General features: G+C 46.3%; 2 protein-coding genes and 1 non-coding gene across 8 annotated transcripts in view; 1 reads left to right on the top strand and 2 right to left on the bottom strand.

Annotated features, from left to right (window-relative positions):
• The window catches only part of LOC8039499, a 54,412-nt gene extending 49,528 nt beyond the window's left edge, over positions 1-4,884 (bottom strand). For 2 of the 3 annotated variants that reach the window (XM_029991684.4, XM_042289049.1), the window contains exon 1: positions 4,701-4,884. The gene's annotated coding sequence lies outside the window, so the exon portion shown is untranslated. Of the gene's footprint in view, positions 1-4,695 lie in introns of all 3 variants that reach the window. The other variant, XM_029991683.4, reaches the window with a different exon arrangement.
• LOC115329980 (long-chain-fatty-acid--CoA ligase 4-like) overlaps positions 1-26,358 on the top strand; it is a 54,451-nt gene extending 28,093 nt beyond the window's left edge. Inside the window, exons 2-3 of one of the 4 annotated variants that reach the window (XM_040215139.2) lie at positions 3,047-3,125; positions 23,214-26,358. In XM_040215139.2, coding sequence (XP_040071073.2) covers positions 23,520-25,646 — 2,127 coding nt within the window. In that variant the 5' untranslated portion in view covers positions 3,047-3,125; positions 23,214-23,519 and the 3' untranslated portion in view covers positions 25,647-26,358. Of the gene's footprint in view, positions 1-3,046; positions 3,126-20,569; positions 20,609-23,213 lie in introns of those variants that run through there. The other 3 variants (XM_040215137.2, XM_040215140.2, XM_040215138.2) reach the window with 3 other exon arrangements.
• A 170-nt stretch (positions 26,359-26,528) lies between these two features.
• On the bottom strand, positions 26,529-26,610 carry Trnas-cga. The gene has a single exon. It is a non-coding gene; the product is annotated as a tRNA-Ser (tRNA).
• Between the last annotated feature and the right edge of the window lie 649 nt (positions 26,611-27,259).

Below are 27,259 nucleotides of genomic sequence, written 5' to 3' on the forward strand. Positions count from 1 at the left end.
GACTGCAATCACTGTTAGAGGCACGATCAATTAAAACAAATTACAAAACGGTACTGGATTTTTTTCTGGAAATTATTCGATCACATATCGCGTTTTGTCTCCCGATTCAAAAATTGCTCTAAAAGAGATTGTTTAGAAAACCCTGCCCACAATCACGCTGGAAACAGTGACGTCGTTGTTTTAATCATGTCGCTACTGTCTCGGCAGCGTTTCCCTGGTGGTGCTTGGTTAGCGTGGTGAGTACGCTGACAGCATAAGTGACGACGTGACCTCAATGATACCCAGAGAAAAGCTCACCGGAGATCACCGAGGACCAGCTCACCGTAGATAAGCTCACCGGAAACAAGCTTACCGGAGAAAAGCTCAAAAACTAACCCACCTTTGTGCGGGTTCGGAGAAAAGCTCACCAGTCTCTGACAGACCCGGAGAAAACCTCACCTCAAAATACATTTTTTACGTAAGGTGGTATTCATCATTTAAAGTGCTACCAAGGTTTAAGGCTCCTATCACGCAGGTCGTACACGCTGCAACACAGTTAGCGCGAAGCGATGTTTCGCATTTTACTTAGAGGAGGGGTTGACCAGCGTCAAAGTATGATTGCACCAGTTTGTGCCCCGAATGAGCAATTTCATCCGCACTAGCAGTCTTTATGGCAAACTATAAAATCTAAGAAAGTAAACAAAAAGCCCATCACTCGTTTATGTTGACACTGTCCCAGAGTACACACCTCACATCAGGTTAGAAAAAAATTGTAAGTAAAAAAATTAATTAAATCAATTATGTTTAATTAAATTCATATTTATTTAAGTTATATTGTATTTATTTGGTTCAAATAACCGTACCAAGCAACATTGATCATTTATCACTACTTCCATTTTTAAACACTGGATAGTTTGATAAAATCTTCGAATCAGTGAAAATAATGCGAAAGAAAATGACTGCAATTTTAACAACCTTTTGTTTATGAAAACCACGCCATACTAAAGCAAAAACAACTTAGCTTATTGTTAATAAAAAAAGCATATTTTTTTGTGTGATTTGATTGTCTTGCAACTCAACATTCCTTTATCAGTTTTTGTACTTATCTTTCGCGTTCCGATTTGATTGCTAAGAAATGGGACGTAACTGACGAACGAAGTCGAAGGTAGAAATGAAGCCCAACGCATCGATATGCTCCGAAGACAACTGCCTTTTTGCTCGTATTCAGCCCGATATAAACATTACGTGCGTGATAATTGTTTAGTATAAATAAGGAACATATGTGCATAAAAAGCATCACATGATGAACAAACGGTAAATAAAAAATACATATTTTGTGACAGTTTTTGCTGGAAAGGTTTGCCTTAAATCATCCAAGTAAAACCGGTCTGATATAAATCACGATTTAAATAATCTTGATTTCTATTCTCCGCATTGACGGTGTCGCCTCACTCCGTTTTATATACACCCATTTCGCGCGAGTGTTACCATATTTAATTTTGACGTTGCATGGATAGGGGAAATAGGGCATTTTTATTGTCCATTAAAATAAGGTAATAATTGAGAAATGAGAAGATTTGCCTATCCGTTGTCGGGATACTACGTAAAAGGTCATTTTATAAATACATAATCAGAAACTGCACAAGCTGATGCCCTCTGCACTGGTTATATTTTCCCGGATGGAAAGGGGCTCGGCAAATGTAAACTGAAAATAAACGTTTAATCGGAAACTTGTGCCAAACAAAATGAAGAACGAGCGTCGAGGCAGCAGAAAAGCGGGCGGTGATTTGGCGACGTACCAGGAAGCCCAAGAGCGGGCAGGATCCTTCTCTAATCTGAGTGACTATCTCGAAAGTTCGCCAAAGAAGGTTTGAGCGTCGTGCGCTCGGGGCGAGAATGAATAGGCACTTTCATGAGCAGGAAAGCAAGACGAAATAATAAAAGTCACGCCCTGAGCAAAAAAAAAAAAACACGCAAAAATAAATGCGAATTTTCCAGAGTTCTGTGACCTAGGCCATGTTCCAAAATTTACTCGATCTTACTCCTGGGTCGCTAAATTCGTGAAACTCAAAGTTGGGGCCGAAGTTCACGGAGCGCACCGATTGGCCTATCGCGACAATGACTTCGCGCTTTTTTCGCCGACGTCCAATCGGCGCGCTCCGCTAACTTTTGGCTCAAACTTTGTGCTTCACGAGTTGAGGGCCCCAGGGGCCCTAAACTCGTGAAACACAAAGTTGGAACAGAAAGTTGGCGGAGCGCGCCGATTGGATGTTGGCGACAAAAACGCCGAGTCATCGTCGTGATAGTCCAATCGGTGCGCTCCCTCAACTTCGGCCCCAACTTTGTGTTTGACGAGTTTAGGGCCCCAGGGGCCCTAAACTCGTCGATCACAAAGTTCGAGCCGAAAGTTCGCGGAGCGCGCTGATTGGACGCCGGCGGAAAAAGCGCGAAGTCATCGCCGGTATAGTCCAATCGGCGCGCTCCGTGAACTTTGGCCCCAACTTTGTGTTTGACGAGTTTACGGCCCCTGGGGCCCTAAACTCGTCAAACACAAAGTTGGAGCCGAAAGTCCGTGAGCGCGCCGATTGGATGCCGGCGAAAAAAGCGCCAAGTCATCGTCAAGATAGTCCAATCAATGCGCTCCGTGAACTTCGGCCCCAACTTTGTTTTTGACGAGTTCAGAGCCCCAGGGTAAGAGTTCAGAACCTTGGCGTTCTAAAACATACCCATGTCCAGCGTTTTCCAATCTATGTGTTCACGTGACAAGGCCCGCGAGAGTAACTCGGATCCATTTGGGTAAGATTTGGAACTCAGCCCGAGTGTTGCTTGTTCGGTCCTGCACGCAGCAATATTTCTCCCCCGTTATTTTTTAATTGGCGCTCTATTGAAATTATTCAGTTTACTTCCATTGGGCAAACGCCTGGCGTGTTATAGGATGGTTTTATCTTTTAAAAATGATCTCTGTTAGTGAAGCGCAGAATGTCCGAATGCGCATAAGTCGCCCCAGCATACTTCGGTTGAGTGAACGTCCGTCACTTGAGTGAACGCTTGATTCTTATTTTCGCAGGTGAGCTTTTCTCGGCATTCGTCAAAAGGCCAGTGAGCTTTTCTTCGCATCGGAGAGTTTCATGGTGAGATATTCTATGGTGAGCTCTTCTCCGGTGAGAGACCACGTCACTCCTCCGAGCGTCACTGTGGTGGGGCTTGATGAGTTCTTTTTGCGCGCAATTCGCTAATCGTGATGGAAAAAAAAACGAATCGAACGATTCATATTTCAATCATATCTGTTATCGCAATTATTCTTCTTTATATTGATCAGGCATCTAAAAGTAATCACCGTCATTACGGCAATTCCAACGCGACCTTTAAAACAAATATTTAAGCAGCTGATTAATGTAGTATATTTAATTCGCCAACTTATCATGAGGATTATCACCTCGTCTAATGTCCGCCGAGACTAATGAATGCATGGTCAAGACAAAGCTCGTTTCTCGTCCCCTGTTTTCTTCTTGTCAGCTCGAAATAATATCAGACATTCTGTATTTAGGTAGGACGCACAGCACGGCGAAGGCTTGGACGCGATCGACCTGGGGTTCTAAGTCGACATTCGACGAGAAGGTCGGCGGGATCCCCGACCGCGACCATTGGCCAGCGCTGCTCTTGACCTTGACGCTGGAAATCGGAGAGTTCGGTGATCTCGCCGACTTTATCACTGGGTGTCAGACTTAGAGCCCCAAGGAAAGTCCTCTTGGCACGCGCCCAAGTAGCCTCGGTCAAACTGCAGTGTCTCCGCCGCCCAGACAGCCAACAGAGAGAATAAAATAAGAAGTCTCCTACGGGCGCCCGTTCTTTCCCTTCGGAGCGTACGCTTTGAACTTGACGGACGCTGGCTTTTGAACACTGCGTCAGATATCTCTCCGCATCAACGCCTTAATGAAACTTCTATTGCCCTCGTTCTGGTTAATGACGAAGCAGCGTCTAAGCAAAACGCGTGGCGCATCCAGAAAACGACTTTACGTACAAGCATGACTCCCATAGAGAAGCACGGAAAACCGGGCCCGTGAGAGGCTGCCACTATTCGCGTATCGAACGTTCATCTGGTGGCGCCGCCTTCTGCGTATATATATATATATAATATCTTACACCTCGGTTATATCTTAAGTTTAGGTTCACGAATCGGGCACGTGTGTGAACTCGGCGCGCTAACCTTATAAAGAGCCCCGCGTTCCAATATGAAATATAATCATGACAAATTACTGAATGTTGAAACTCAACGCTGACCCTCTGAATGTGACGATTCTCTACCGCATGTTTCTATGAGTCAAGGGAGATTATCGCATCAAAATGCACTTTTTTTTCGTCTCTAGTCTACCGCTCGTAGGCAACGCTTTGTTCGATAAATAATATTTATGCTGTCAGTTGAGAATAACTCTAGACAGTTTTAATACATTATAATCCCGAGAACCGTCTTGCGCACAGCCACTTTTGTCCTGACACTAAATCTAATAATACTCTACTGCTGCAAGTAGTGCTAGCAGTTCTAGTAAAACTAGATATCTTTAAACTCTCGCAACACGCACTCATTCAAGGTGCGTTCGTTGATTTCAAATAAGCTCTCACGCAGCGATTTAAAAGTGGCGCACGATGGCCTCCGTCGCTGCTGCGCCAAAAATCGCCCAATTACTTCAGCAATCTAGAAAAAGAACATATATTCAACTCACTTCAAAGCGATGCAACGCAAGGGTGCAGGATTTTCCGGCAGCCGGTGGCGCACACGGTAGAATACACGATGGCGGGCGCGTGTTCGACCCTACAACTGCGCCGAGTCGCTTTTTTCCCCGACTTTCCTCGTCGGCCTTCAAAGAGCCGTCTGCTCGTCAGGACGCTGCTGGTCGGTTTGTCGCAAGTAATCCAACCCTTAAAAAAAGAAGAAAAAAACTGAAAAAATACGAGAACCTTTGATATTTGACACCTGTATATCACATTTCTTTTTTTTTTTTTTTTGCTTTTTTTATGCCCGTTGTTTTGGGAAGGCCACCGCGAACTCCAATCGTTTTAAGTGGTCAAAACCAGCGTAACAATTCGTGTCGCGTATCAAGGTCCCCTCGTTAAAGATCACGGTACGAAAAAGCGGGCCTGCTGATTAATAAAAAAATAAAGAAACGAAGTCCTCGCAGAATACATATAGGGGTTCTAAATTTCGTCAGGGTTTGACCTTATTTATCAATTTCCATTTAATGAATAGGAGGATAGAAGGGACGAGAACTATATCAGAATATGTTTTTTTTTTTCTAATGAGTTTTCTGTCAGATGTCACGTGTTATACAAGATGTTTGACTTTAATCTGAAGAAATGTAAAAAGTTGGCATTATTGACATTTTAGTTTTAAAATGCTTGAAATACAGTATTTAAGCTGCGATCGTTTAATGTTATTTAGAAGAGATTAAGCCGTCGTTTCTGGGAGTGAAGGAAAACCTTAGTTTTATCATTCTCCGTCGATTCATTGAGCGGGGAAAGTCGGTGAATAGGTCACCTGGCGTCAATTTTATCGCTAGATTTAGCGGGAAAACTCAATCGGTGTATAGGTCACGTGACGTCCGGTTTCCTGGTGGATTTAGTGGGAAATTTAACTGATATGTCACGGGTCGTCAGGTCACGTGACGTCAATCCCCCCGCTAAATTTAGCGGGGAGACGGAAGGTGTTTAGGCTACGGGTCATCAATTTCCCCATCAAATCGGGTGGAGGAACATATTTGGTATATAGGTCATTTGACGAAAATATTTTGGCTAGATTTTTATGGGGAAATTATATATGGTGTCTTGTAACGTCAGATCACCGGACGGCAAATTTTTCGCTAAATTAATCTGGAAAAGTAAATTAGTGTATAGTTGACGGGATGTCAGGTGAGGTTACGTCAATTTCCCCGCTAAATGTAGCAGGGAAAATGAATTGGTGTTTAGGTGACCAGACGTCAGGTCACCCGACATTAATTTCCCCGCTAAATTTGGCGCAAAATTTAATTCGTGTATATATCACGTGACGTCAGGTCACGTGACATCGATTGGCGGCACGTGACCTTAACACCGATTGAATTTCTCCGCTAAATTTAGCGGGAAATACACGGACGGTCGGGACGGACGGACAGTATTTTGGGATTGGCGGGTGTCGCTAAAAAGCATGTCATGCTTTGAAAATGATTCAGAGTTAGAGAAGTGCTGTGTTCACCGTGTGTTTGTCAACCTCGGCGGACATTACGTGAAGTGATAACCATCACGAGTAGCTGGCTAACTGACTAAAATATTATTTCAATTAAAGTACTCGTTGTATGGGCCGGGCCGCCTTTAAACTGCAGTTCTATCCACAGCCATTATGACAAACCATCACCATCATCATTTATTAAAACTTGAATGCCCTGAGGGGCATTACACAAGGTGGGGGGTACAAGTTGGAAACATGGTTATATAAAGCAAAGAATCAGGAAAATGAACACTCAGACACTTTGAGGAAAAAGCAAATTAAATAGAGAAAGCACACAAATAAAACATTTCTAAAAGTACAAATCGAATTTGCTATTAGTGCAAATGTGAATGGTTGGTTAGTTGGGATATGAATGTGCTATGATCTGTATTCCAGTCAGTTCTTGTTTACAGCAAGGTGTAGTTAAGAAAAGAGACCTATGAAACTAAAATTGGACGGACCTTACAGACGTTATTACAGCGATGAAATATGGGGGTGGCTTTGAAATAAGAATAAAGATGTGATGTCATGGTTGTCAGAATAACAACTCTTGTGAAAAAAAAGACAGGCGTGACAATGTTCTTCTACAGGAAAGCAGGTCAAGGCCATTTTTTTTTTTTTTTTGCAACGAATAATTGTTTGTTTCTCGCGAGGAATCCAAAAATATGAATCAGATGTCGCTATATTGAAGTGTTTCTATGTTTGTTATTAATGAATGTCGCACAGGGGAACCAGATGAGTGCGTGTATTATAGTTGTTATCTTACGAGTGTAACGAAGTCTAGTTGTTTTACTTATTATGGTGCTAGTTTTAGATTCAGTCGAAGGTACACTCTTAGAAAAAAGGGTATGGACAGTCCTCCCTTAGGGGGAGGAACGGTTTTGTAACCTATGTTCCTTTAGAAAGAGAGAAACTTTCGTCCCTAAAGCAGGGGAGCAAAGTTCCTCCGTCCCCTGCATCTCATTATGGCGGCCCTGAATCCAGCAAATCGAGCTCAATAAGGCTTAAAGGGACCATGAAATGATTCTAAAATCGAATTTCATCCACCGCAAGTCGTAAAAGGTGTGAAAAAAAAAACACAAAAACACAAAAATAGGGAGCCAAAAAAAATCATTTGCTATAGAACTTTTGAAAGAAAACTGGACTCTTTTGCGCCTTCTTTCCTTCGCCTTTTCACTACGATGCATCCGCGGAAACGGAGCACGTCAGCCGAATCCACGTCGCCTGTTGGGTAAGAGCCTACCTCACCAGCACCGCGATCGTAAACAATAAATAGCCGGCGAATGTTTCCTAAAAGTTTTGTTAAATAATATTCAGATCAGCATTTTGTGGCATAATTAGAGATGTGTGGCGAAAATTGCCAAATTTGATAATGCTGAGAGCCAAGCGCCATCTATCGTGTGGTAAACGAAGCAACTACTGCGCGTGCGCAGTAGGGCAGGGCCGACTTCAGTTACTTGGGTGGCGACGACCGACGAACGTTTATTTCCTTTGATTTCCTTCCTCACAAAACTCTGACTGATTGAACGTTTATTTTTCTACGTGTTCTTCTCGCGCGTGCCGACTTCAAGCAGCAAGAAAAAAAGTACTTAAAAACAGACCACGACGAACAAGAACGCTGGATACGAATCCACCGACTCCGACGAAGCGAGCTGTTCAGAATATAGGCCTAGCAGGCACTCTGACTCGGCGCAGCGTTGCTTCGTCGCAAGACCGTCTGCCTACGACCGGCTGGCGTGCTGAATGGAATATGCCCGCGCGACCCTTGTGGACTCTTCCCGTATTATAGTTTGATCGCTGACCTCAATTTCAGATTAAGAGGTGAGGTCAATCTCTTCCCCTTGTCTTCCGAGGCAGTGTTGACGAACACTCGTCGAAAAGGGACTCCCATCGATTCTATCTTCTTGTTTTGTGTGATATAGAGCTGAAATAAACACCGTATGGATTACCTTCGTAACACGGTATGTACACTTTGTTATTGGTATGCCATTTTTATTCTGAAAGACTGCACATCACTGTCTAGCTATAACAGTTCGTGGGAGGTATACGTGCAAAGCCGGTCCAACCTTTCTTTGCCGAGTGTCGCGTCAGTATCGAGTTGCAATCGTAAAAGAACGGTCCCGAAGCGCTTACCAACAGCGCGAATACAGCACTTCCATCAAACGCGCGCGTCCGCTCCGAGTGTGAACAGGTATTTACGTGGCCCTTGCTGACACTCGTAGTTCAAACGTATCTTTTTTAACGTCGGCTCGCTCCTGCATCTCCGAGGCCGCGAAAAACGCCGCGGCAATTTGTTTCCATCTACGTCGCTTTGCAAACGACTGACACGGGCCGCCTTTTACCAACAATGACAGTTGGGTTGACTTCTGGAGTCTTCACCGGAAGACTCGCTGCACTTACCAACAGGCATACCGGCGTATGGGACTAGTCCCATGCTGTCGCTGTAGCGCAACATATCTCATTGAATTTCGCTCAGCTGCGATGCGGCGATGAGAGGCGCCGATTCAGAAAATACCTCGGTCACATTAGCGCAGTAAATCCTACCTGCGCACCCCAACTCGTCGCCGCTAACGCTCCCATTCTCCTACTGCCGAGAGAACTTCCGGTTCTGGAAACACCGTACGTCACGGCTTGTTTTGCGGTCAGTTGGAGAGAAAGAAAGAGTCGATATTTCATTAATTTTTTGTGTAGAAGTTAATAAACCGAGACGAAAACGGATGCCTGTTCGGCATTCAGTGAACATTGACGGTTTAATGTAAAAGTTATCTGGAAAAAGTAAAAAGGTGATTTCATGGTCCCTTTAACGAGGACGCTACGTCTCGTGTACGGGACGAGAGCAGCAGCAAATAAAAGCGTAACACGAGCTTTCCGTGAACTGTGTTTATTTCCGAAGCCAGATTCTACCCACAGGTACAGAAAGTTGCGTTTTGAAAGCAGTTACTCGGCCTTCTCGTCGACAGGACTGGGATGTGAAACAGAGACAACCGATACCCAGTTACTTCGCGCACTTTCCATTTTACCTTTGGTGTTCCTCGAGTCACAATTTTTTCGCCAACCGCACATCACGGAGAAATGGCAAACCAATCCGCGAAACCAAAAGTCGCTCTCAAAAGAACAAACTCGAAGCCGCTGTTTAGCGCGTAGCGTGAAAGAAGGTTAAATCGCTTGCCACCAGATGGCAGGGTCAAGCAGAGTAATTGCAACTTGCTCGGCTAGGCGGCGCGAGGTACCTACTAATTCATGCTCTACAAAAAAATACTTGTTTTCTCAGCCCACTATTGCACATGGGGATCCTCTACTATACACACATTACGCATAGTACAAGCATCAGGTGAACATACATTGAGCACATACACATACATTGCACATACAAACATGAATACAGCGGCACACCACCCTAGTCCGAACACTACACCCGTGCCCTGCGTTTCCGTCTTTTATACTGGTCGTTCTTAACGTACAGAATTTTTCGGTGATTGAATAAGCAATAAAAAATATTACCAGCATGTTGATTTTTTTTTTTTTCATGCAATGTCATACCTCTGAGAGTATTTGGAATGGCTCAGGGGATGAATCTCTTATTAAAAAGCAAACGCTCGATCACGTCGTAATTATTTGAAAACAATGAATCAAGCCGTTCCAATGCGGTTCTAAGCCATGAGTTTGTTTCCCCGCACGGCACGTCGTAGCCTGTATTTCTATTGTAGTGTTTGTTTTTCTATTTGTGCTGTTCGCGCAAATCTGCAATTGCCGTCTTGAATTGATCTCTGTAAAGCGGATATTCACTCAGCTGGAAGTGATGCTTCACGGGCTGAGAAATCGCTTTTCGATCAACTTGAATGCAGTCAAAGCCGCGACTTGCGGCAGGTGTTAAGTGTACGGAGCTACGCCGTGGCGAGCTCGAAAACTTCTAGCGCTCATCCCAGCGCGCCACTTGGAGGGCAGTTTCTCCAGGAACCGTAGTATATTTAAACAGCAAAATAAAGGGTAGCTTTTTTCTTCGATTTTACCTACTATTGTTTTTTAATGCTAAAATTCCACACTGTCAATATATGTACTTTCTGTCACGATTTCGTACTGTTGTCCTTGCCCCAGAGCGCAATCGCTCTCGGGGACGAGACAACCTACGGTCACATTGGCCACTGTACGATAGGAGCTTATACTGTTCAGACCAGCGTTCCAACATGACTATCCGCACGTTGATCGATTGCACGTAATCCCTCAAGTGGTATTAAACTTTTAATGTAAAGCGGAATGTCATCCTGCGACACCCCGCCCCCTCCGATCACGGCCCGACCGGCGGCATCAACGCTCGACAGTTTACGCCATCTCATCTTGTTGTTACACCACTGATACGCGAACACACGGTCACATCGGCGATAATTCCAGTCTTCTGTTCACAAGCCACAACACTGCCATCACGATGTTGCAGCTATGTTGCTGACACGCACAAATACAGAACCACGTTGAACGCCGGTCGCACTCGGCATCGGAAAACAGTACCGAACTCAGCACGGAAGGCACCCAGGCAGCCGGCAGCAAAACCTGCCTGTCTTGGACGCAGTTCCTGCGGTTTCCATAACGTCGAAAACGTCGACACAGATCCGCGTGCTTTCGCTACTGTAGTTCCGTGCCGCGCGAGTCCCGCAATCCGGAGGCGGCCATCGCCCAGTGTACGTGACGCTGCTGGCACTGCTCCGGAACTTCGCTGTTTCTAGCGGCTTCGTTTGCTCATTTGATAAAATTAGTGATAAAAACGTCAATGCAACCGAAATGTTCTGCACGTTTAGACTACAAGACGGAATTACAGGCGGCCTTCGCTGCCGCTGAAGCTCAATCAACTCAAGAGCTATTTATTAAACAACGTGCGCGACCTGCTCGAAAAACGAAACCGGAAGAAGATGAGTCGGGAGGGCGAAAGCTTGCTCCCGTCTGCCTAGAGAAGGAGAAAAACGTTTCGTTCCTCCCGTTTTCTCGTGTCCGCTTGGGGGCGCGCCAGTAGAAGGGAGGAAGACGCGCCGTTGCTACTTTTTTCCTCCATTTTTTCTTAAGGCCCGTTCACACTCTTGCGACTGCTTGCGACCTCTTAAACCTGGGTTCCTTAAAACTTCTTAAACCAGAAAACACACTGGCGCCATCTATTGGGAATCAGTGTAAACTCGGCGGTCCGGCATATTTCTTTTTATTTCTCGCGCAATATCCTTTTTTTTTTGGATCAAAAAACTTTTGTCAATGTTATAAACGAGCCTTTCTATGGGTATTACGCACATTTGACCTCGGAAATCCCGCAAAACCTTCGCTTTTGTGAAATGCAGTTCTAGGGTCACCGCATAGATGGCGCCACAATGTCAGTGTGTTCCCTCATTCTAGAAACATTTAAGAAGTTGTAAGAGATCTCGTCTCTTTCAGTCGTACTCGGTCGCAAGAGTGTGAACGGGCCTTTAGAGTGTAGTGTGATATGTGTGTTCCATGAAAGGTCGTCAGATAGGCGAACTAGGAGATACTTGTAAGATGGACACTCGACAATTACCTTGCTGCACATTGTGTAAGTAGACGAGAGATGACTATGAGAACGTGTAAAGGAAACGGGGGGGGGGGGGGGGGGGGGTGTTGCTGCGGTTTAAAAGAGTTTATTAAATCTTTTTTTATTATTTTTACACCAGTTGGCTTGTAGGGTTATGTCATCATCCAGATTACATACAAATCGGTAAATTACTCAGTCGTCAGTAAAGTCGTATAGAGGATGTAATGGGATGAAAGAGGTCATTTACAAACATTTATAACCGGGAGGGCCAATAACACCGCCCTGGGGGATTCCGAATGGTGCAGAAGAAAAAGATGACGAATAGTTTTTAATTACTTATGCTGAGTACGATTCGTTAAACATTGCCCGATCCGTGATCTCTCGGATGAATGCATGTGAAGTTGGTTTAGTTTGAACATGAGTAAATTATGAGTTACCGTATCGAATGGTTTCCAAATATTAATGTTTGTGGCGTCAGTCTATGTCATTATCGGTGTCACTGTGTATTTTATGAACAAGTTGGGCTAGTTCTGTTTCGTAAGAGAATGATTGCCTAAACCCGTCCTCGTTAGGAAAAAAAGTGGTTAATTTCGATATACTTTATGCCATTTGAATATATTACAAGCTCAAGAAGCTTGCATGGGACACTGGTTAGAGAGATAACACGATAGTTTGATGGTGAAGTTCGATCGCTCCATTTGTGTATTGGGACCCCTCTGCCAATTTTCTGGCCTTTAGGAAGCACGCCAGCGGAAAAACATTGCGGGAAGATAATGAATAAAAAAAACGAACTTACAGTGATTTGGTGTTCTTCAATAATTTGAAGTTAATTTCGTCATCTCCAGAGCGGGAAGAGAGCTGTAACCTCTCCATTGATCCATTGAGCTTGAGATCCCGGAGAAAGTTAACTCAATGGCAGCCATGGGAGGGTGATACAAGTTGTTAATATGAGGCATGCTACCCTTGTCATATCTTAAAAGAGAAAGGGGAAATAATGATTGAAGGGGCGGTGTAACGATGTTCAATTGTAATGATTTTTACACGAGTTCACTGGTGCTAGAGGGATCCAAGTATACTCGCACGCAACGCCATAGACCAAGAAACCTTTATGTTGAGGTGCAATTTCAAGGATAAGAGCGAGCATTTTCTTTACCTCTGCTTCCTAAACCTTTATGACGTAACGTGAAGGTCGAAGTATCTCCCTGTGGTGGTAGTTGAATGCGGCTCATAGCTTGGATCCGATCATTCCGGGAGCACTCATTTTGTGCTCGTGATAATCAATAGCTCGACAAGCATTCGGGTAGTGGCTCGTGTCTAATCGCGGCAATGATGACAATAGCCTAACCCTAACAATATCTGAAACTCAGCGCGTGTTCTTTGCTTTACCAACCTCAACGCGCAGGTATGATCAACACTGGCGGTTTATAATCGGCTCCAGATCACGTGGCCTCTTGTTCTGGCTGCGAGTTGAGGGGTGAACGCTGCTCGTTTTTCTTTATTTTTCTGCGGCGTTTATTGCGTGGGGAGACGAATGAACGCGTGTTTCATGGGTCATAAACGCCGATGATTAGTTCTAAGCGATATTAGTGCAAAGAACGAAAATTGTTGCACTGCCCCTTTAAAAAGCTCCCCCAAAAAAACTCTTTTTTAAACAATCAGGTAGGGACACGCGTGTCAAAAAACAAAATTTTACGCGAAAAAAAAGCAACATTTTTTTAGACCAATATTGACGGCGCGAGACGCGATTTAGTCGGCAATCACCTCATTTCCACTTGTTTTATCTCTCGGCATTTCGGGCGCGTGGTGGAGAGGTGGAGCGGCTTCGCCTTGACTACCGAGATGTTCATTCCAGAGTGACCAGTGACGTCATGAACTTCGCACGAAGAATTTCAAATAAATCTCTCGCCGTCAATATTTTTCTAAATTTTTTTTTTTTTTTTTGCGCGTGCAATTTATTTCTTGACACGCGTGTCCCAGCCAGACGGTTAAAAAAATAGTTATCTTTTCAGGGGCCCCTTGATACGGTTGGAAATTTGTTCATTTGATAATGGCTACCGACCATCACTCATTCGTAGTACAACCAATTTGAATGAAGCAAATACAGACAATTTAAACCGTTTGAGACAATGTCAACGGGTTCTCAGATATTCATGAATCAGCTTTTGCGTTTTAATGATTAATTCCGAAACGAGATGCATATGCAGCGCAAGAACTCCCGCCACATTGAGGTATAGAGGTTTTACGTAGACGTGTCGCACACCCCGCCAATAGGGAGTTTTTGTAGACCATTCTCCCACCTCCACTCGGCTCTCCGAAACAAAGACCTGTGTGCGGCGCTAGCGTTCGCCTCTAGAGTCCCGGATCGTGCAGCGGGTTGCCGAGAACGCTGTGGGACAGCGTAAACGATCTACTAAATCTCCCTATTACCTTGGTACCTTGCCATTGACAGATGCGCCGGCGTCGAGTATCCGAGGCCGACGAGGTGATGGTATGGGTGTTTGCATTGTCGACCGCCCTGGACGCGCCTCCAAGGGAAGAAAGTCGTCCTCTTGTGTATTTCGTTGATCTTCTTGAACCTCGTAAGGACGCTGCAGGATATCACTGTAAGGTTTCTTTCTAGGTGCTCTGCTGGGATTCTCTGGTCGTGGTTGGCGGTGAACAACTTGTGGATTTGGTGACGGAGCTCGGCGCCCTGTTTGCCTTCCGTTGATGATAGAGAGTTGTTTTGCAGCAGTGGCGGCCTTTTTTCGCGGACATCGGGAGTGTGTGGTTGTATGGTTGCCGCTGCAGTTGGCACATTTTGGTTCTTTTCTGGAGCTACACTCCTTCTGGTTGTGTGGTCCTGCACACACCTTGCAACGACGCTCTCCTCTGCAGTTCCTGGTGAGATGTCCATACCTTTGGCAGTTGAAGCACTGAACTGCCTGTCCAAAGTACTGCTCAGCGGGATGGCTGGTAGATGCACTGAAGCATGGCTCGGTCCGTCCGAAAAGTGAGGACGACGGTCGTTGAAGGGTGTTGTTCCACAATTCTGTCGTCCTGGCGTCGGTAGTCTACTTGACATTGAACGGACACGACTCCAAAGTCTTTTAAATACTCCAAGAGCTCATCGTTGCTGTAATCAAGTAGCACTTTTTCATAGCTCCTGGAATATGGCTCCGGAATATGAGCAGTTACCTGGATCTCTGCGAGAGACGAGACTGCGAGAAGCTTGTTTGCGGAGTCCAGGGATGAAACATTTACGGAGAGATTGCCTGCCTTCTTTGTTAACCTTGTGCGAAAATTTTTTTTTCTTGTGTGACCCCTACGATCTCGTTAGCAAGCACGTTTGGGTTTACACGCCAGAAGGACGTGTTTGGTGTTGTGAACTTGAAGACTACGGGAATGCCTGTTGCGCGGTTCTTTTCAGTATGTCACGATAGTGTACGGTACGTCATTGTCGGTCTCATCGGTTATGTCTCTCAATGAATATAATGAGGTGTTATCCTTGCCTTGGTCCCTCTCGACATCAGTGCTACGGATTCGTTTGGATGGGATGTTGTCGTCCGATACCGTTCCACTAATCTCTTGAAGAACCAATTGAGGAGGGTGAGGCAGTGGGCGTCCATCCTCCTGTTGGTCATTGGATATTATGTGGTCGCTTATGGCGTCCATCTTGGCAGGCAGATTGGGCGTCAAACGCTTTCTGCTACACACAGAAGAGGTTCGCCCTCCATTTGCGGTCGGCGGGCTATCGCGGTGCACAATTGTTGATGGTAGATGGCTTCCATTCGAGATAAAAAATTGAATTAACTGGCCTAAAGCGTTTCGTTCTGAAAAAGAGCGAAAAATCGAGCTTCTTGCTCTGAACACTTCTTCCTCTCTCGCACATATAGGGGTCTTGTGCGGTATCGCGTGCGAAGTTCGTACGGGAGGGCCCATCGTATCGCTTCGGATGTGCAAAACCGGTTCCCTAGAATTCCCAACTACCAATCATCCGGAGTTGCTCTGCCGTGGTCCTGCGCTTTTTTTTCTTCCGTGTGATTGGTTCTGCCTGTGGCAGCGAGTGCATTGAGATGACGATTCACTTTTTTCGATGCGATGATTGGCTCTATGGAATCGTACACCGTAGGAAGCGCGGTCGAATGTATCGTGAAACGGAATGCAGGAAGGTTATTCTAACAACAGTCTCAAGTAGCGGTAATAGGGTTGTTGTTGAAAACTTTATTCTTCGTACATTCAGAAGGGAAAAATGATGGGATCAGGCGACCGGGAGCCCTTGAGCCCCGGCGGAATCCACAGCCCATTCACAGGCCGCCGCTTGGACGACCGGATCTGAGCTAAACATCAGTGCGTCCCACTGCTCCATAGTTTCGACGTTCCCATATCTCTTCGGGAGGTTTGGGCACCCCCACATCATGTGGGTGAGGTTGGCTGGCTGAGGACAGAATTGCATATGCCCGTGTACCTATCAGGATAAATGTGCGAATATATTGTGGGATGAGGATATGTGTTTGTCTGCAATCGGCGCCAGGTATGTTCCTGGGCCTTGCTTAAGGATTTGTGGCCGGCGGGGTATCGTTTGCGAGCGAGACGGTATGCCTGCGTAATTTCCTGATACGTGGTCAGTACATCCTTGTGGAGGGTGAAACCCCTTTCGCTATCTCCCGCTGCCCGGTAGGCAAGTTCTCGGGCGGTGTTGTAGGCAAAGTCGTTGCCTGGGAGAGAGGAGTGGGCGGGTGCCCAGACAATGCTGACCGTGTCAGTGGGACGATGTCTCGGAGGATCCTGGCCGCGAACCTCGATATGCGGCCCCGGGCGTAATTTTTAACTGCGCGCTTGGAGTCCGAAATAATGATGGTAGCGTTGGGTAGCGTGAAGGCTAGGGCTATGGCTGTCTCTTCCGCATCTTCAGTACTGGTGGTGGCGATGGATCCGCCGTTGAAGTACCCCCTGGGAGTTCGTGACGACCATCGTCATTGCTGGATTCGTGGCATGGTCGGCCGCGTCCGTATAAACTGCACCGAGATCCTGATGGTATCGTTCGTGAAGATGCTTGCAGCGGTCTCGGCGACGTGCATCGCGGTATTCCGGGTGCATGTTTTTTGGCAGTGGGGAGACCAGAAGGTGCTTCCGGACTTCCCTTGGGAGGTTCATTTTGGGCTGCGTCGTTTTCTCGTGTTGAATTCCTAGCGCGGCAAGAATATGTCGGCCCGTCGCCGTGCTGGTGAGGCGAGTATATTGAGAGTGAAGGTGTCCTTCAATGAGTTCTTCCACGGTGTTATGAACTCCGAGCACTCGTAGTTTGTCGGTGGATGTGCCAATAGGGAGCCCTAAGGCCGTCTTGCATGCTCCTCGGATGGTTGTGTTTAATTTGTTGCGTTCCACTGCGTAGGGTTTCATGTATGAGGCGATGTAGTTGATGCGACTAAGCACAAAAGCTTGTACGAGCCGAATTAAATCATTCTCCTTCATTCTGTGATGCTTGTTTGATGTTCGCTTGATGAGGCGGGATGTTTGATGTGTGACACTATCCAGTTTGCGGATCATTTCGCTGTTATGACCGTTGCCCTGGAACAACATACCAAAAATGCGAATGGTGTCGACCTCATTTATTTTTGTGCCTTGTAGAGTCAGCTTCAGTCTGCAAGGTTGTTCACGCGTCGCTTTGCCTCTCCGTACTGGTCTGAGCACCAAGTACTCCGACTTCTCTGTGGAGCAGGTCATGTCTCGGATGCCTGCGTACTTTTGTACAGCGTCAATGCCTTCTTGCAATATACCTTCGAGACTTCCAGCCGTGCCTGCCTCCACCCAAAGTGTGACGTCATTGGCGTAGAGACTGTGTTTGAGCCCGCGGGTATTTGATTTAACTGCTCTGGCAATCGACAGAGATCAACGTTAAACAGGAAGGGGGAGAGGACTGCCCCCTGTGGGGTGCCTCGGCCACCCATGAATATCGTCTGAGAGGTGGTGTCTCCGACCCTTAGTGTGGCTGTGCGACCTGTCAGAAACGCCTTTACGTAATTATAGGTCATCGGTCCGACTTGGAGATATTCAAGATTTTCCATGATAGCCATATGGGACACGTTGTCGAAGGCTTTTTTAATGTCTAGGCCCACTACTGCTCGGTAGTTCTGTTGGTTGAGCGTGCAAATTGCTTGATAATGTATTTGGAGGAGGACGTCTTGAGTGGATAACCCCGGCCTGAATCCTATCATGGTGTGTGGGAGAAGGTCTTGATCATCGAGATAGGCGTGCAGGCGAGCGAGTATGATATGTTCAAATAACTTTCCGATGCACAATGTGAGGGATATGGGCCTTACATTTTCAAGTTGCAGAGGTTTCCCCGGCTAGGGTATGAACACCACTGTGCCATGCTTCCATTGCTCAGGAAGAGTGCCTTCCTCCCAGCATTGGTTAAGGTATTGGGTTAACGCCTCTATCGAGTTGTCGTCGAGGTTCCGTAGAGTCTTGTTTCGCACTCCATCGGCTCCCGGTGCCGAGGTGGTTTTGAGCTTCTGAAGGGTGGCTCGTACTTCGTATTCTAGTATCGGGGAGTCGAGTTCTTCATTGGGTGATCCACAGTAATCGGGGACGGTGGTGGGTATCTGGTTCCCTATGTACCGGGTCTGCAGTTCTTTATGGAATGCATCCATGTCACCGCGATGGTGATGTATGAGACGGCTCATGTTGCGGCGATGTTCTGCCTTCGTATTTTCTTGGTCAAGCAGGTGTTTGAGAAGGTGCCAGGTCTTGGCCATTCCCAAGCTACCCTGCATGTTGTCGCATAGTTTATGCCATTGTTCATGGGTGAGGTTTGTCGCGCTTCTCCTACAATATCTCTTCATTCCTTGTTTGCATACCTTTTCCGCAACTGGTACCTGTAATCATGGTTAAACTCTCATGCATGTTAAACGCAGTATAGAGGCGACTTAGGTATCATAGTGGAAATTTATGACGGGAACGGCTCAGACTAGAAATGAACGATTTGCAAAAACACTGCAAACGACTTATTTTTCGCGGGCTCAATATTTCGCGATTCAGGTCAACGCTGAAGTTTTGGAATAATACGCGGGTTTTAATTTTCGCCACGTGTTGGGATCTTGATATAGCTTCCAATGTGTTTGCATTTTACCGTAATTGTTTGCGGGTCCTACGTTTCGCGAATCGTAGGCGATTCGCGAAATTCGAGAAAATTTGGTTCTTGCGAAAATTAAGTCGTTTGCAATATTGAGTTGCGTGGAGCAATTCCGAAACAAAAACGTACCGACTAGGCTAAATACACTCTCAGAGAAACTGAAACTGCCACAAGCGACTGAGCAAGATGTTGACAAAAATTTCGTCACGTTCGTGCGGAACGACGCGCGAATTCAGTGGAGACAAAGCTAGAGAGCGTAAAATAATAATAATAAAAAAAATATATATAGACATATTGTTTAAAAAAATCGCAAAAATATAGTGTAATACCACTCGATTAAGGCTAGAAAAGTACGCCGAAGGACCAAAAATAACCTAGTCCCCCCCCCCCCCCTTCCCCCCCCCCCCCCCCTTTCTTCTGTGACGACTGACACGAGTGACGGCCTAGCGCGCTCCTTCATGGCGTGCGGGCCGGAGCGCCAGGAAGAGGGCTTTTTTGTGGGGTGGTGTTCCTTGGAACTATTGGGCGGGAAATCGACCTGTAGGGGGCTTTATCGAGCTTGTTGTCCCCACAGCCCGGTGTTTACTAGCACAGCATTAAAAATAAAGTGAGCTTCGTCATGCTCGATCTGGGCACAAGTGCTTCTCTCTTACCGGCGCTTAGGTCGCACGAGGAGCGGCCTTCGAATCGTCATCTTCGATATCACTGATCAAAAACAAAAAGGAAATTGGAGTTGAAACTAGGCAGGCGAGAGGTTAAGAAAATTGGATTCATTGTCCCTGCAGCTGAAGCGTGCCGCTAGAGGCGTGACTGTTCCATTTCCTCCCCAATACGCGTCCCGGCCAGTGGCTATGTAGGAGCCGTTTGGCTGGTAATTTAACGTTTTGCGCGGTTTTTTCAAGCTGATGCCGCCGGCTCCTGAAGCTTTTTTGCATGTTTTGCGCGGTTACAGACGCCACCAGCCTCTTGAGCCTTTTTCGCGGCTATTAATGCTTTCGCATTAAAAGGCGATAAATGACGTGCTGCTGGTCATGGTGGGCCCTGCAGTCACTGATGGTTTAGGGAACGCAAGACATTTCTAGATTAATCCCGGGAACATGTTTGTAATATGCAGAAGGTCGATGCGCAAGAAACGACACATGATTTGCATGATTTGGTCTGTAATCCTTCCATAATTTCAATGAAGACGGCTAAGCCTATTCTTTCAAGCTCGCTTACGCAAACACACCACCTTAGGTTTTCAACGTAGTGCATAAGATTCGTGGCAAATCAGTTTAGTGGCAATGCTTACCTGCCTAAAACGGAAGCGTTTTGTGCTGAGTCAGTTGATCTGACACATGTAAAGGCATCATCCGTTTACAATCGCCATATGTCTTAAGGGTGGCGGCCCCCTATTGGTCGCTAGAGTCACGAATACATAGGGACAATTTTTTTGTTGCAGTTGAGAGTAGGGCAGTGCATGGACAGTTTTGATCAGGGCTAATGCACGCGCTTCCTTTTCATTCACTGCATGGTTACAACAAGTTCTGCCCGAGAATAGACGCTTTCAGGCAGCTGTGCATAGGCGCCGCCATAACCGAGCATCAGTTTTTGTTCCCTCTTATTCCGTTCACTCCACTTCATCATTACCACAGCAGGACAGGTTATTGCCACTTAGAGTGTTACTGTTTCCTTCTCCCCAGCGTAGGTCTCTCTGAAGGCTCGTCAACGCCCGCCTCAGTGGCTCGGCATCTCGGTAAGACGAAAGAAGGTCGGTTATGGCAGCTCAAATTGACGCGCGCGGAAAGCGTCTATAGACGATTGTAAGCAAAGCGACTGCCGCCACCATGTCTGGTCGTGCGGACAAGCCAGTGCGATTGCAGCTTGCCCAAGCAATGTTCACGCGCAAGTTAAATGCGCTCGCATGCATGTTGCATGTGTTGTGCGCTGCATGTTTCATGTCTGTGTGCATTATATTTGTTGTGTTTGTGCTACCTGTTCTAGCGTATAAAGTGTGCATTGTCTGCTTGCGCTCGAGTGTCCGGGTGTACCTGCAGTGTCTATGTGCTCGTGTTTACACGAATGCGTGCCAAGGAGTGTGGTCTACGTGTTAGGCACACGGTCTCGCCGAATTTTAGCAGACACGCCAAGAAATGGCACTGCTTGAGCATATATTCGCAAGGATATGTTGAGGCAGGTTTTCTTTCTATCCACATGAAAACTTAATTCTTTCACGTGTGTGATTATAAGTACTCTGCGTGCCTAACTTAAGTAACTCCAGAATATTTACGATCACTTTGTAACCTAGGGAATATCTTTGTTCTTGAAGTGAAGACCGTTTTCAACGGTAAATTCATAGTTTAATTTTACAAGAACCGCGTAAATGCCAAAATAAAGTGAGCGAGTACGATTGATGGCCTTTCCCACACTTATAGAAAACTTCTTAACTTATTGGTTTTTAATACTTCAATTATAAATGATGTTTTGGTAGTGGAGGTAACTAGAGGGGGAAAATCTAATAATGACTGGGCACAAGAAGATATGCAAGTCTATTGCGAAAGTCCTTTTTACGCCCCCTATCGTGTGCCAAAAGCAAAATGTATAATTCTGTTTTTGTGTGTGGTAAGCTGAACCAATACCACCCGGAAGACAATGTCTGTGCCATTGTGTCTCAATCGCCATCCCGGTACTCTTCGTTCTCTTTTATGCCTCGCTGTCAACGCTATGCGCCGAAAAACTGAGGGAGACAATGAGATGAGTGCGCGCGGGGACGTCAGAACGTCGAGCTCCTGCTGGGACGATTATAGTGGGTAGACCTACAGCTAGCTGCATTTGACTGCGCTGGACTCGTTGAACGCGTTCAACTGCGAGGGCCAAACGCCGAATACTGGCGTTCCGTTCTAACCCGTTCGACGAGTGCAGTGAAGTCAAAGGCAGTTAGTTACCTATAGGTCTACCGCCCACTAACCATTCTTAGCAGAGCTCGACGTTCTGACGACCCCGCGCGCACTCGTATCCACCTCTCTCTCAGAGTATCGGCGCATATCTGAATGCAAGTTAAGAATGCGCCAGATAAATACCACCACGTACCAGCTACGGCATAAAATCAGTAGTCATGACGAGTTCTGCGACATATGGGCTTTTAGAAGAGAACGACGCCGGCGCAGTGAGTTCAAGGGATCGGGTTGGGACTCTACTCGTGGGCCTGCTCGGATAAACGTGATTTTTCTGCGCCCAGCTTGTCTTTTCCTTCCTGCGGTTGAGCAGTATGCACCGATTCATGTAGACGTAAGCGCGACGTGCGTCTTGGTAGCGGACTATTAGTGTTTTCCGGAGGAACACTGACTGGCGGTATTCATAGTGTAGGAGGAGCTTCTGGCGCAAACAAGCTCCAACGCTGTTAAAGAGACTTGCGTGAGCCATGGATTTGTTCGGCACCTCCTTCCCACGATAGTGATTGCGATTGAGGCACAAGTTGAAGGTACGTGCTCTAGCAGCAGTGCGAGGCCGCACCACTGTAGAAACTACAGAAGCCGACTCAATATATTACGAGGTGTTATCAAAACACTCTAGGATTATTTCTGTACCTTAACAATAGACAATAGAATGGTGATGCGCGCGCAGCTATCGAAAACAGAGACCTTCGTGTCTCTTTTTGTCGAAGGGCGCCGCTCTATGTACACTTTTGGTGCGCGACACGAGTTTTTCTGACCACGCGTGCGAGAGCAATGGCGATTTCAACATGTACCGCAAACAAGAAACGAGAGAAGACTTTAGTTTTGCGTCAAACTCGGTGAATCTGAAAATACACATAGTAATATTTCGGCAAGCTTACGGCAAACAAATATTCAAAACTGTGACGCGTGCGCGGTGTTTTGAGTGGCGCAAGCGCTTCAAGAATGGTAGAACATTACTGGAAGACGAAGAAATTATCGACACTCCCACCTTGATAATGTTGAGGATTTGTGATACTAAACTAAGGCGTAGGACTTCTCGTCTACGTGGTATTCTGGAAAAAACAAGGTTTGCTGCAAATTCTATAGAACAAATTAAAAGTATACGTGGTAAGGATAGGATTATGGCAGAAGTCTATGTTATACATCGGGTAAATTTCAATCGTCTTGACAGCCATGAACAAATTTCGTCTATATTACTATCGCGTTCGTCAAGCTCAAATGCACCTAGTATCTTAGAATTTGTATTGAATGAATCTAAAGGCCGAATTAAGACGAGGTTTTGGCTGCTGATTACAGCCTTTTCCTGAAAAAATAATACTTTTATAAAGTGGAATCATTTGCTCTAAAAGTGTGTCGTTCCGCTTCCATTTCTAACCGCCACGTTCGAAACTTATATATCGTTGTTTCCTTTCTTTGCAGTACCAGACGTCCAAGCGATATTCTTGCCAAGCTCGACCCTTCAGCAGAGGCAATCATTGAACACACTGCAAGACAAAACAACAAGCCCGGGACAAGATAATCGTCACGACACACACTTCAATCTTCAAGAACTAACTATAAACTTTCAATACTCTCAACGCTTTTACGAACAGGCACGTTCATCAGCGTGCATTCTTGTGTTCACAAGAAGACATCCCTAATGCAAATGCCTAGAAAAAAAACTACAGAAGCGTATTTTTCACAGCTGTGAACTAAATTACGTAGATAGGTCGGAATTAGTTTCTCATGATGGAGAATATGAGCATTCACGTAGTATTTGGCCTTATTAAGGTTCTGGTAACTGTATATGACATTTGTACATTGCCAATTTATATGCTACTTCAGAGGCCATGGCACTACTGGAAGAAAACAAGGCAGCGCTTTGGAATTCAACTTGATCAGAATGACCCTGCATCTCCGTACGTGAAGGCTAAGACCTTCAGGGCGGAAAGATTTTCCAACGTAGGGACACTGAACGAGCTAATGACGGAAGCCTTCCGAAAGTACAACGACCGACCGTGCCTGGGTACGCGCCCCATCCTTGGAGAAAGTGAAGAACAAAAGGACGGAAAAGTTATCAAAAAACTATCTCTTGGTGACTATGAATGGCTCACATTTAGTGATGTAGACCACTTGGTTTACCTAATTAGTCGTGGTATCATGACTCTAGGTTTAAAACCTCGAGAATACTTGGGAATCCTAGCCGAGACCAGGCAAGAGTGGACTCTCACAGCGCTCGCCTGCTTCCGCGTCAACGTCCCTCTAGTGACGTTGTACGCAACATTGGGCGAAGACGGCATTATACAAGCTCTCAACGAAACGGAAGTGACCCACCTCGTAACTTCTTACGACCTGATGCCGCAAGTTGCCAACGTTTTATCCAAGACTCCTTTTATAAAACGCATCATCTATATGGAAAGCAAATTCAAGAGGACACCGGTGGTAGTTCCAAAAAACGTAGAGGTGATCCCGTTTTCTGAGCTTGAGAAGCGAGGTAAGACTGCGGACGAAAATTTCAAAGTAGAGACGCCGAGAAGAGACGACGTGTTCATCGTTATGTACACAAGTGGCACCACTGGCATTGCCAAGGGAGTCATGATAACCCACAAAAACATCATGGCAACTTTGAAAGGGTTCAGCGTCAACTGCCAAACTTTTGGCACTGGTAATGACGACTCACACATTGCCTACCTCCCCTTAGCTCACATCCTAGAGCTCTTAGCTGAATGCCTGACTCTAGGACTGGGAGCCAAGATTGGCTTTTCATCTGCTTTAACACTCACTGACGCATCCACTGGACTGAAAGCCGGATGTCTGGGTGACGCAACTCTATTGAAACCCGTTTTCCTGGTGTGCCCGCCACTTATTCTCGATCGCATCCGAAAGAGCATCACAGATATTGTGACGGCCAAGGGGCCCTTCTTCGCCCGCTCCTTCGAGTACCTTCTAGCTTACAAAGCCTTCTGGCTAAGCATCGGCTTCAACACAACGATTCTGAACCGTTTGGTGTTTGACAAAATGCGCGCTTTGGTTGGAGGCCGCGTCGCATTTTTAGCCACGGGAGCAGCGCCGCTCTCAGCCGATACTGACGCCTTCATACGGGCCTGTTTTGACTGCTGTCCGATACAAGGCTATGGACTTACAGAAACTGCTGGTTCTGCAGCTCTCAAGGATCTGGATGACAGAAGTTTTAAAAGTATCGGTTCGCCAATCCTCGGTTCCTACATCAGGTTGGTGGACTGGGACGAGGGAAACTATTGCATCACCGACGAACCGCACCCGCGAGGGGAAATAGTGGTGGGAGGAGACTGCGTGACACCGGGGTATTTCAAGAACGAGGCTCTCACTCAGGAGTGTTACAGGGAAGAAGCTGGTATGCGATGGTTTTACACGGGCGACATCGGGGAGGTGTATCCGGATGGCACAGTCAGCGTAATCGATCGCAAAAAGAACCTGGTCAAGCTTGCGCACGGGGAATATGTGTCCCTCGGTAAAATAGAAACCGAACTCAAAACTTGCCCAATGGTCGACAACATATGCGTTTGTGGTAACTCCTTCAAAACATATTTGGTCGCTCTCGTGGTGCCTAATCCAAAGCAACTACAGAACCTGGCTTTGCAAGAAGGTGAAAGCGATATGAGTTTCGGCAATCTTTGCAACAATCCAGCTATTACTAGAGCTGTGGCAAACGCTATCGCAAAGCATGGACACCGAGCTCGCCTACACAAAACGGAGATCCCCGTCAAAGTTAAGCTCTGTGTTGAAGAATGGCAGCCGGACACTGGCCTGGTGACTGCGGCCTACAAGCTTCGCAGGCGTGAAATTCAGAAGTTTTATCAAATGAGTATAGACGAAATGTACGGTACAAACTAATTTAGCCAAGTGATGTGAAGACAAGTACAAATCAAACGACCGACGAATGTCAGGCGTCTTCACTATTATGTCCTGACATCATCCAAAGCAGCGATGGAGATCTTAAGTTTTTCAGTTTTCTTCACTTACCTAGGGAAACGGCAGTTTTCGTTGCTCCGTAAATAAAAAACAATATGTTTCACTAGTACCACAATATGTTCATCCCTCTACTCGAAACTCGATTATAGTAATACTGATTATAGTATATACTGGTGGGGAAGCATCGATGTAGCCGAACAGTCTCAGATTCATCTACTACGGACACAGCCTTCGGCCATATCAGTGTGGTGTCACTTTTGCTCGCTCTTGTACTGCCCTCAAAAATTTCTTATGTCCACTGCGTTCGTTGGTGTCTGTTTCGTGCGGCTGCTTCGCTCTTTGTAAGGTTGAACTGCCTTTTGAGTATCTTATTATGTTAAGCGTCAGACTAGTGGACTCTGTTCTTCCTTTTTACTTTCTTTTTGCTTGGTTTTACTATGACGGCACAAGAACAGCAAGTTGTTCCTTGACACTACTTAGTGATGGACTGATTGATTGATTTAGTAAAAATATTAATGATATTAAACCGTGCTGTTTGTCACCATTTTGGGCTGAAGTATTTATTCCAGCTGAAATATCATCTAATGTTTCTGTAATTTTGCCTAATGGATTAAAGCCGATCTTCTAATCACCAGAGAAAGCCTTTTTTCAAACTCGGTGAATGTTTTAGGGGCGAAGCTCCTTAGGGTCTAGCCTTGTCCGTCCGGCGTCCGTGCTCACATCGATCTTGCTGGTGCTCGTGCTCGTGAGCTCACGTGCTCGTCTAAAACAAAAGAAAATAATGAAAAAAAAAAATTTTTTTTTCGCAGTCGACGGGATTCGAATTTTTGCGGGGAGACCCCAATGGATTTCGAGTCCATCGCCTTAACCACTCGGCCACGACTGCGGGGCGAGTAGGGGGCTCTGAGATGTGGTAGTAACTCAAGAGCTGGGGATGTCATAGATGAAACGTTGCATGTAGCCGCTCAACGTCTATACAGGAGAGGGCGCTGCGGTCAAATGCTTATATAATCGCGTTAAACTTTGCATGCATTGGCTCAACGTTCATAGACGAGAGGGCGCTGCGGTCCAATGGTCAAATGCGTATATAACCGCGTTCCATACCACACATTCTCTTTCATGGATGAAACCGAACGAAAGGCTTGGCATGCTGCGGCTTAGCGTCTACGCAGACAAGCACCACCAGAGCTTCGCCCCAATCAACATCTTTCACCACGTGGAGATGCGGTCGTTTTTTAGAGCGCAGCTCTTAGGCGCCCGTTTCCGGCTTGAGCGGCGTCGTCGTCGCCGTCGGCGTCGCCGTCGCCGTCGCCGTCGCCGTCGGCGTAACCGCGCGGTGCATTATGGGTAAATTTTCCCGAAGGAACCCGAGGTCCTCCCGAGGTCCTCCCGAAGGAACCCGAGGTCCTTCGGGAGGGCCTCGGGTTCCTTCGGGAGGACCTCGGGAGGACCTCGGGCTCCTTCGGGAGGACCTCGGGAGGACCTCGGATTCCTTCGGGAGGACCTAGGGGGGGGTCACGTGACGATGACGTCAT

Source organism: Ixodes scapularis, unplaced genomic scaffold (genome assembly GCF_016920785.2).
Source record: "Ixodes scapularis isolate PalLabHiFi unplaced genomic scaffold, ASM1692078v2 PGA_scaffold0__279_contigs__length_252992795, whole genome shotgun sequence".
NCBI lineage: Eukaryota > Metazoa > Arthropoda > Arachnida > Ixodida > Ixodidae > Ixodes > Ixodes scapularis.